The following is a 10989-nucleotide window of genomic DNA, read 5'->3' on the forward strand; positions in this document are numbered from 1 at the left end:
AAAATCATGCTGTGGGTGCTTCCAATCCAAGCATTCCAGAACACCTGAGAAAAAGGAAGGGCTGACCAGGGCATAGGAAGGAATGTTGCTTGAAATGGAAGAGTTGAGTTTTAGGAAACGAGTGGGAATTTATGGGGCGTTTTTCCATGGGCTTTCTTTGGGTCTGCTATGGGTGGAGACTTTGTACCTATTCCAGACAAAAAGAAAGCCCCTGGGGAAACGCTCCATAAATTCCCACTCGTTTCCTAAAACCCAACTCTTCCATTTCTTCTCTGGTCCTCATTTCTGTTTGCAACTCCTGCACAAGAGACCCCATATTCCGCTCCTCCCTGCCTCTCTCCTGGGCATCTCACCATCTTGCCCCACAGGGAACAACACCCTTGGCAGCACTTCCATGAAGATAGCCTTGCGGTGCTATCTGAACCATCCATTTGTGAGGGGGCATGTTCTCTCCTCTCTTTGGCAGAGTCACTCCGCTGTATCACTTCAAGGGCTTTGGGTGTCTGGAGAAAAGATAGGCCAGGCCAGCTGGAAGAAAGCTGGGCTAGTATGAAGAAAGGGAGAGATACCCCACTCTCATCTGAACCATTCTGCTTTCCCAACATAGGCATGTGTATGGTGTTCATCTAGTCTCTTGGCTGTGATTTAAAAAACAACAACAATTGCCTCATTAAAACAAAACAAGCCAACCTACCTGTCAGGCAAGAGCTGAAATCCGGGTTCCCAGATGTTGACCATCTACAGTCCAGCAACATCTGGGGACCCGAGTTTGAGAACCTCTGCTATAAAGGAAGGCCCTTAAATCCCACTACTAATTCCCTGGGCCCAGTCTGGGTCAGGGTCAGTATTCCCTCTAAGAGGGATTCCCAGATGTTGCTGACTACAACTCTCAGCATCCCCAACTGCAATAGCCTTTGCTTGAGGATTATGGGAGTTGTAGACCAGGGATCCTTAACCTTGGGCCCCCAGATGCTGTTGGACTACAACTCCCATAATCCTCAGCCACAAAGGTCATGTCTGGGGATGATGGGTGTTGTAGTCCAACAACATCTGGGGGCCCAAGGTTAAGAAACCCTGTTGTAGACAACAACATCTGGGAATCCCTCTTAGAAGGAACACTGGTCAGGGTGCTTTAGATAAGGAGGAACAAAGATGCCAGCAAGGTGAAACAGAGTTTGAGCAAGAGTGGGGGCTGATGGGGATCAGGCCTCCTGGCTCCTCAAGGAAGAAAATGTGGTTGGGGCCTCCTGGGTTCTCTGGGAGGGTTGAGGAAGAGAGAATCTAGTGATGACCGGGAGGTCAAGGCCAAGCCTCTGGGGACTATTTCATGAATGTGTGCCACTCACCCAAGTGTGGTCATGGTAACAATCGTGTACCAGAAGGCAGCGGGGATGCTGGTGAAGTTGGTAGCCTTAGTGCCCTTCTCAGCATAGAACATAACGGTGGCGAAGATGATGATGGCCATGGTGAGTGAGAAGAGGAGGAAGCCCAACTCCGAGGCACAGCTCTTGAGGGTATAGCCCAGGATCCTCAGTCCTTGTGAGTGGCGCGAGAACTTGAAGATCCGGAAGACCCGGAAGACCCTCAGCGTCACAAACGCCCCACTGACATTTTCGTTTTCTGGCATCACCAGCCCGATGTAGTAGGGCATGATGGCCACCACATCAATGATGCTCATCACGCTCTTCATGAACTTGAAGCGGCTCGGGGCGGCAAAGAGCCGCATGAGATACTCAAAGGTGAAGATGAGGACACAGGCTGTGTCCATGCAGAAGAAAGCACTGGGGAACCGCTCTCCACAGGGCAGATTTCTCTTCCTCCCAGGAGGCGGCCGGCACGGGATGGTCTCCACCACGTTGGCAATGACTGACACAGCAATGAAGAACCCAGTCACGTAATAGAAGACTAAAGCCATGGTGCTGGTGTGGGGGTTCTCAAATGCTCTCCAGAGACGTTGGCGGAAGGTGCTGCCTGGGGGCAAGCCAGTGTCGGTTGCAATCTCCGCTTCTTCATCCTCGGCAAGGCGTTCAGCGTTCTCCTTTTTGCGGTCCCGATATTCCTCCAAGCAACAGTCACCAATCAGCTCTGGGATGATGCCATAGAAAGCTAACTCTTCATCAAAGGCCTGTATACACTCGTGGCGCGGGTAATGGAGTCTGCCGGTGCGGTAGAAATTGAGAATATGGCGGAACATCTCCGGGTCCCGGTCGAAGAAGTACTCCTTGCTGTCCTCATCATAGAAGAATTCTTTCTCTGAGCTGCCTAACAGGGTATCGGGATAGCGGTCCAGGGTATTCTTCCATGTTTGGAAGCGTTTCCCACTGACATTGACCACCAGGATCTCATCACTGCGGCGTTTCTTGTCAGCAGGAGGCTTGGGCATGGGCTTCTTGGCCAGTGGGAGCCAGCCCACAGCGGCTGCCCGGGCAAAGGGCAGCCATGTGGCCACTCCTGCAGCCATAATGTTGAGCTGACAGAGAAGATAGCTTGTACAAAGGTATTACACCATCCAAACCCAACTACACTCCGAGCCTTGTCCCACCAGAGACCTTTTGTAAAGAAGGGTCGTCCAAAGGAAGAAGAGCTGAAGGATCCCTGTTGACTGCTACTTTGCTTGATTGTGACGAAGAGGCAGTGGATTTGGTGACCCCAGGAGAGGCATGGCCACCCACCCGACTAGACCCTGAGAGTTCTGCCTCAGACATCAAAACCTCAGCATGTCCAAGTATTGTCCCAGCACGGAATTTCTAGCAGGATTCTTTTTAGCACAATAACATCCCAGTGGATCTTAAGAAGGATTTTTAGTGGATCTTAAGAAGTCCAGATGTTCCGAGAGATCTCCCAACCAAACAGTGCCCAGGGTTATTCCAGTCAGGACCCTGTGTTGTCAGCGCCGTTATAACTGTTGGCAGAAGTCATAAGAAGGTCATGCCCATAGGAATGATGCCCTCCATGGTTCCTCTGGTGACCGGTGTATTAGTCCAAATGGTTCTGTGCAATGTGAACCAGAGTGGAAATTCCTTTCTGGAAATCTGCAATGAACTGCTGTATTCCTCAGCCACTCTTCCTCCTGTGATCCTTTCTTCCAGGTGGGACAAAGAATGGATGAAAGGATAGAATAGGGGGAACAGGGGGGCTCAGTTGAGATGGTCACTTTGATAGGGGCAGTTTACACATAGCTGTGGGAACAGGGGGGGAAAGAAACACAGAGAGAGAGAGAGAGAGGCAAAACTATAAGAGAGAAAGAAATGTGTGCAGGGCTGCAATTTTTTGGAGTGAATGCGGCAGTTCTGAAGTTAAAAACTAGCCACGTTTCTAAAGCTGAAAACCAGAAATACAGTATATAGAAATATGGTCTGGGTTCTGTTCCTAGCTATTAGAGGGGAGAACAACAGAATTCAGAACTCGTTCTCCATTTCTGAGAAGAAAGTGGGTCTAAAGACAAGGCAGGTTGATGGGATCCAGGATTCTAAGAATGAGATCTAAAAGAACAGCAGTGCTTGGGATCATTCCCCCTCCCGTGCCCCCTCTCCCCACCAGTTCTGAGACAAGGTTCTAGTGAGTTTGGGGCTGGGTGGCTGAATCCAGGGCTTCTGGGTTCTATTCCCATTTGGGGAGAGGAGTAAAAAGACACATTAAAGTAAAAGTGCGATGACAATTCACAGTCTTGTGCTAGTGCATGCAGAGGTTTTGCCCAAGAGTTGGGAAAACAAAGGTGTTGTGTGTTGTTTAAGTGTGCCTAAGGTGTGAGAGAAGGTAGATCTCTCTGTGGTGAGCAAGACAGCCCCAGAGGGGGGAAAAGGAGGGGGGAGAAGATGAAGGAACAGTTGTCAAGAAACACCATCAGGGTCCAAACAAACTTTCCCATTAAGCCTTTGGCTCCTGGATTCCTTGGCCCTTCTCTCTGCAGTGGGGCGAAATGCATCTCTAGTAAATAGGCGTAAACAACTTGAAATAAAAAGGGACAAGCCTCCTCCCCGCCCCGGGCCCCAACCTAGGAAGGGTGGGATGGGAATTAAGAAAGGAATAGGACAAGTCTGTGGCACAGAGCAGAGGGAAGGAGGGGAATGTGGAAGAAGGGACCTTAGGCGAAGGAAGGGGCAAATCTGTGGAGGAAAGGAGGGGCAAATTTGAGGGGAGATGACCCATGGGATAGGTGGGGGGGGCATGAGACAAGGGTTTAAATCTCAGAAAGGGGAGTGGATAGGCAAAATCCATGGGGTATGTGGGGCAATGGCGGGGGGGTGGGGCTGATCGCGGTGTTCTTACCCCCCTGGGTGCTGGGTCTGTCCAGGAAGCAGCCAGCAGCGGTGCGACCACAAACCCCAGCGTGGGGCAGGGAATGTCCGGGTGGGGGGCGCCGGGCTGCCCCCCGTGCGTGGGCGAGAGGGCTCCCGTTGCCCCCGGCGGCGCCGATCCTCATCGCTCCCCTCGGCTCGCCCGTCTGACTGTGCCGCGCTCCGTCCCTCCCTCCTCCCTCCCTCCCGGCGGCGTGTGTGTAGCTGTGTGTGTGAGCTGCATTCGGCAGGGAGGGGGCAGAGGAGCGAGCGGTTGGCAGCCGCGAGTGGCTGCATCGCAGGCGGCGGAGGCGCGCACCCCAGGCAGCAGCGCACGGGCCGGCCGGGGACCAGCAGCAGGCGAGGGAGGGGAGGCGGAGATGGGCAAGGTGGGTGCACGCACAGGCAGGACTGGAGGGAGGGTGGCGAGGAGGAGGACAGGCAGCTCGAGAGGTCGATAGGCAGATCCAACTCAACAGGAGCCCCAAGCACGAGAGGGGCGTTTGGACTGGGGGGCAAGAGGGAGGGAGGGAGGGAGAAGCAGAGGGGAAGAGGGAGACCTAGACTGGAGAGACAGGGAGAGGTGGGTGGAGGGAGGGGGAGAAGGGAAAGAGAGGCGAAAGCGATCAACAGATAGAGCTAAGCGTACAAAAAGGGAGCCCGGAGAAGGAGGAGCCGCAGAAGCGGGAAGACAGAGAAGCAGGAGGAGGTGGCTGGCTGGCTGGAGAAAAGCACACACGCAGGAAGGCAGCAGGCGAACTTCGGCTCACAGAGATGGGCCAGATCGGAGGAGCAGCAAGGAGGGGGAAGCAGGCAGGGCCCTCCTCAAAGACCGGAGCGGAGACAATGGGAGGAGACACTGGCCGGCCCCCTGCTGCCCTCCTCCTCCCGCTGGAGCAGCCGATGATGCCCGCCCGCTCCCCTCGCCGGAGTCCTCCTGCGCTCCAAGTTCATCCTCCCCTCGCAAGACTCAGAGCGGGGATTTCCCTTTGCGCCGTTCAGGCGACTTTTATTGTTCCCCGTGCTTTGCATTTATGAGCCTCGGCTGGAATTTCAAATTTGGTGCCACTCAGGATTAGAAAAGGGAGCGGGCCCGGGCGGGGAGGGGGAGAGAGAGGAGGATCAGAGGGTGGGTGGGGGGGGGAATAATCACTATGCAGTCACAGTGGCTGGGGTGAGTTGAGCTCCTCTTAACGAGCCTTGGCAATCCCCTTTTGGCATGCCATCATCCCTCCTCCACCTCCGCCTTGCTCTGCATCCTTTCGCACAGGATCTCTCTAGACCTAGGAGCACCCCGGGCTCTAAATCAGAGCTCCTCCTGTGGAGACTTTGGGTATTGCTGCCTGCAGTACAGCGCCCCTGAATTCCATCCCCAACTCCGGTCTCTGCAGAGAAGCGTCCGATCCGGATAGAGAGAGGCTGTTCTCCTTCAGAGAATGAAGTGGTGAAGCCATTCCTAGACTACTGTAACCCTTCTCAGAATGCCGGACTGTTTCCCATTGCCCCCACGTTTCAAGGCCCTCCTCCTCGGCACACACACACACCCATACCTTCCTTGCGCATGTTTCTAATAAGCATCTCCGGGAGAAAACTAGACTGCATCCTTCCTGACATGCTAGTTTTCTGTGTGCAGGTAGTTTTTATTTTCAGTAGTGAGTTATACAACTTCTTTCCTGCAGTCTGAACTGGTACAATTCAGAGGGTGGGGAGGTTCACCGTTTGATTCTACTGAATGTATACACTGGCCCTTCCTCAATTTGAATAAATACCAAAAATTAATAATAACTAATAACAGCAGCAATAGTTTTGTTTAGTTGAACACTTGTTTTATGGTTATTAGAGCAGTTTATGATTTTGAGTTTTATTATTTTACTGCTTTATGTTTTTAATTGATGTAGATTGCTTTGAGTGCCTTTTGGCAGAAATAGCTAGTCACAAACACAATCAATCAATAATATAGCATCATAAATGTGCATAGAGCTTGACAGAGTGAATAACAGAAGGAGAGAGAGAGAAGTGTGTGTCCCCGACCCAAGAAGCTTGCAATCTAAATAATGCCTGTCCCCTGGTTCACTATACTCAGGACCACTAACACAGATTAGAATACTATCTAAAGTCACAGCAGTGCACCCTTTTACTAGGGTTGCCACCTTTTATTTCCTGGCAAGACTCTTGCTTTTTTAATAGCTGCCAAGCAAGAATTTTTTTTAAAAAAAATCAACAGGTGAGGTATTATCCCTGCACCTTTGTGTTAGGGAAAGCTGCACTTCTTGAACTACCGCCTGTCACACAGCTCTTAAAGAGACATGAATGCAGGAAAGAAAAAATAATGGCAACCCTAGTCAAGACTCAGGAGGAGGATGCTGCACACCCCTTCTTTGCTAGGACTGGGTTTCCTGGGCACATCTTTGTCACCACAGTGGGGGTGAAATCCTCAGGGAAGCCACCCCCACTTTCTAGGGTCTGAGAGGATCGAGTTCCTTCCTTTCCTAAGAAAACGCCAGGCTGCCCATGTTAGAGAAGAAGAGATGCATCTCGAAAAGCAGGATAATGGCTTGTTTGGTTTCCTTCAGCAGAGAGCTAAAATGTGAGTTGGCTAGAGCAAGGGGAGGAGGGGATGGACGAGAGATTATGCCGGCCCTCTTGTCAGCAGAAATGTGTAGGGAGGCCAAGTGCCTGGAAGCGGCAGCGAGGAGACGGACTCTTTCAAGCAAAGGTTTAGGAGAAGGGGTTCTGTCAGCTGGACCTGGCTCAGAGGTGGCTTGCTTCAGAGAGTGCACTCAGCGAATAAAAGGATAACGGGTGTTCTTTGTATTATAAATGCTCAAGTATTATTTAGTGCATTGTGGCTGTTCGAAGCCCTTCACACATCACTCATGCTGAAGGGTAGCTTATCAAACCATCCAAATAAATACACAGACAAATAAAACCATATGATCTCAGACTTCCTAGAGCAGCCCTGTAAGGCAGACCTGCATCATGAAACCCCTCCTAACCGGGCGAAGCACCGTCTACAGTGGCAGGGCGAGAACAACTGCCCCTGTCCAGCCCCGGCGGGCAGCATCTCCCCCACCTCCCGCCTGCCCCCAGTGGCTGCTGCTGGTCTCTCTCTTGTGTTTCTTCCCTGAGTCTCTTTGGGACAGGAACCCCTTTCTTTTTTCCTTTTTGCCATGCGGATGACTTTGAGAACTTTTGTTGCTGCTGCTGCTGCTGAAAAGCAGTCTGTCTCCTTAAATAAAACCCTCATATTGCGGATTTGAAGTCGTTGGCTTTGAAGTTATCTAGTGAGCTTCTGGCTGATTTGAAAGGAGAGGATGAGAGAGACCTCCAAGATCATGCTCGTACACTACAGCAGTTTGCCTCAATCAACACATCTCTCTCTTTAACCACCATGAGTGTGGAAGGGTGAGAAGTGCAGTCAAAGAGGTGTGGGTATTTAATCCATCCCAGGAATGGCCAAACTGTGGGGCATGACATGTGACACACAAGCAACCCAGCTGTGGCATTTGGGAACAGAAAGTCTTGCAATAGCGAGCACCAATTTTGTTCACTTTGCTAAGCAGGGGCCACCTTGATTTGTATTTGGATGGGACTGTGTGTGTGTGTGTGTGTGTGTGTGTGTGTGTGTGTGTGTGTGTGTGTGGTAAGATATTCCTCTTAAGGGATATCTAGGAGAGGAGAGCTGGTCTTGTGGTAGCAAGCATGACTTCTCCCCTTAGCTAAGCAGGGTCTGCCCTGGTTGCATATGAATGGGAGACTAGAAGTGTGAGCACTGTCAGATATTCCCCCTCAGGGGATGAAGCCACTCTGGGAAGAGCAGAAGGTTCCATATTCCCTCTCTGGCATCTCCAAGATAGGGCTGAGAGAGATTCCTGTCTGCAGCCTTGGAGAAGCTGCTGCCAGTCTGTGAAGACAATACTGAGCTAGATGGACCAAGGGTCTGACTCAGTATATGGCAGCTTCATATGTTCCTATGATGATGGGGCCATAGCTCAGTGGAAGAATATCCACATCTTTGCATGCAGAAGGCCCCAGGTTCACTCCCACGCATCTCCAGGTAGAGAGACTCCTGCCTGGACACTTGGAGAAGCTGCTTCCAGTTAGTGTTGACAAGACAGCTAGATGGACCAGTGGTCTGACTCGGTATAAGGCAGCTTCCTGTGTTCCTACATAGAATGAGGGGAATTGCCTGTGCAATCGGTTTTGTCAAACACCCGAGGTGGTGAGTGAGGCAGTATTGTAAAGGTGATGCCACCAAGCGATGTCCATTCCTGCGAACGCACCCATGCGTTACCCCAGCAGCACAGTATGTTGGTAACGGGAGCAGCCCACAGAGGCCATGTGGGAGGAATTGAGGTTATGGCTCCTCCCCACGCTAGCCTCTCCCAGAAATTGGGAAGAGGAACTACAGCATGGGCTCCTAACAGGCCGGGTGAGCTCATGTTACTTAGGTGGTATGGAAAGGAGGCACGACAGTATCTGCTACTCTGCAGCCATAACCGATAGGCGTCACTGCCTACTGGTAAGCTCCTCGACTCCACACATTTCAGGGCGGATTTTCTCCACCTCCACCACCACCCCACACACATCTTTCTCTCTAATATAATCTACATTTGTACTTCTGTTGTTTCCTTGTTTAGTATATATAAATGCTAAATTTCAGAACTCCCTGCCCTGATAAAACTCACACCTCAGGATGCAGGTTCTGTCTGTCTTCCGTGTCAGTGTGTTGATCTTACATTTGAAAGGTGTGTTTTTTTTTTTTATTATGGAGGCACACTCAAACACTGCAATGTTAGGAACCTGCAATGTATCTATCTGTATGTGAAGACGAATTCCTTGTGCTTTAAATAGCTGCATGGCAACCCAAAATCAACAGGTACAGTTCTTGCTCAGTATGGGAAATAAAAGCATCCCCTGTTAATTTCTGCCTGTCATGTCATTCTTAAAAGCACGTGCTATGTGCTTTTAAAAAATTGTCACCTGTTAATTTCTGCCTGTTATGTAATTCGTAAAAGCACAGAGATCATTAAAGGAGATGACAACCCTAGGTCTCCAGTACTAAAGATCCCATTATATCAGGGCTGTACAACTTCCAGCTCCCATCATCCTCAGCCACAGTGGCCAATAGTCAGGGATGATGGGAGTTGAAGTTCAGGAGGAGCGGAGGACCAAAGTTGTACAGCCCTGCATTACAGGATTGGCCTGCTCTTGTGCATGGAGATATACATAATCACTTGCTAATAAAATCTATCTATGTGGTCGCTAAGAGTCGACACTGACTTGAAGGCACTTAATCAATCCATCAATCCATCAATCAATCAATCAATCAAATCTGCAGACCAAGCCGAAGTCAAAGGCCCAGGAACAGGGCTGATTATGAAGTTGGCAACCCTCGTCCTCATATATTGATTGTGTCAGAATCTATCAAAGAAGAAGGCTGTCTCAGAAGGGAAACCTCCCCTCCTGCCACCCCACACACACTGAAGGTGAAACATATTAGGGGCAACAGTGAAGTACGAAATTAGTCAAGTTTTATAATAGACAACAGCTTAATGCACAGGATTGTTAAGAATAAATCTAGTACAAAGTCACAATACATCCAGATGACAAAAACCGGTCGACTTGATTCCTGCCAGACAACAAATCTGGAAGTCTGCAAAATATATTGCAGACCAAATTCCGTTATGGCAGATGAGTGGTCACTGAATCTGTTTCCACTAAATCTTAATTATGAGCTGTTATATGTATTTATTTATTTGTCTGAATCTGAATATTTATTCTGAATCTGTTCCATATATAAATATTTGTAGTAGTAAGCCCCTTTTCTGGGCCCTCAAGGAAGCTGTGTTGTGGGGTTTTTCACTTTCTAGCCAACCTTTCTCCCATAGTGGAACTTAAGACACTGAACACAGGCTTTTCAGGATCCCCCATGCACAGGAGACCAGTGGTGCTCTTACCCCAGGAGGCCCCCAAATCCTCCTTAGTTTGTCCTGGGTGGTGCATTCACCATTGTCCTGCAATGAAAGCCAGCATGGTGTAGTGGTTAGAGTGCTGGACTAGGACCGGGGAGACCCGAGTTCAAGTCCCCATTCAGCCATTGAGACTTGCTGGGTGACTCTGGGCCAGTCACTTCTCTCTCAGCCTAACCTACTTCATAGGGTTGTTGTGAAAGACAAACTCAAGTATGTAGTACACCGCTCTGGGCTCCTTGGAGGAAGAGCAGGATATAAATGTAAAAATGATGATGATGATGATGATGATGATGATGTGCTGGGTGGCTGAGTATGATTGGGACCTGTGCCAGGTGCTTTAGGGACAGAGGGGGGAGTAGGAAAGAAATATGTGGGATGGGAATATGTTATGTGATGAAACGTTTCTGCTCATGTATATTTGTATAAATATACCTGTTTTGTAACATGCTTGTGAATTCAGTTGCTGTTTGTGCCCTCAAAATCCCACGTGTTAAAAATACTGTATGTGTCACGGTGTGTGTGGATTATGTTTAACTTGCTGGGGGGTGGGGTTCAGCAAGGCGGGGGGGGGGGGGGCCTTCAGAGGCCTTTCGGTCCAGGCTCCAAAATTACCTAAATGCACCGCTGCAGGAGATTAGATTAGACCCAAACCTGCATCTCTCCTCAGACCCGGACCATCTTCTGGGACTCCCAACTTGGCTTCAGGAGCCTTTCATGAGAGAGTTTGAAGGAGTGAG

The 10989-nt window shown here is 50.1% G+C and overlaps 1 protein-coding gene across 3 annotated transcripts in view; it reads right to left on the minus strand.

Annotated features, from left to right (window-relative positions):
• KCND1 (potassium voltage-gated channel subfamily D member 1) overlaps nt 1-4687 on the minus strand; it is a 69483-nt gene extending 64796 nt beyond the window's left edge. Inside the window, exons 1-2 of one of the 3 annotated variants that reach the window (XM_053300138.1) lie at nt 4270-4687; nt 1347-3082 (exon numbers count right to left, since the gene is read on the minus strand). In XM_053300138.1, the coding sequence (XP_053156113.1) occupies nt 1347-2461 (1115 nt within the window). In that variant the 5' untranslated portion in view covers nt 2462-3082; nt 4270-4687. Of the gene's footprint in view, nt 1-1346; nt 3905-4269 lie in introns of all 3 variants that reach the window. The other 2 variants (XM_053300136.1, XM_053300137.1) reach the window with 2 other exon arrangements.
• Nucleotides 4688-10989: the final 6302 nt, after the last annotated feature.

The sequence above is a fragment of the Hemicordylus capensis genome, chromosome 2 (genome assembly GCF_027244095.1).
Source record: "Hemicordylus capensis ecotype Gifberg chromosome 2, rHemCap1.1.pri, whole genome shotgun sequence".
Lineage (NCBI taxonomy): Eukaryota > Metazoa > Chordata > Lepidosauria > Squamata > Cordylidae > Hemicordylus > Hemicordylus capensis.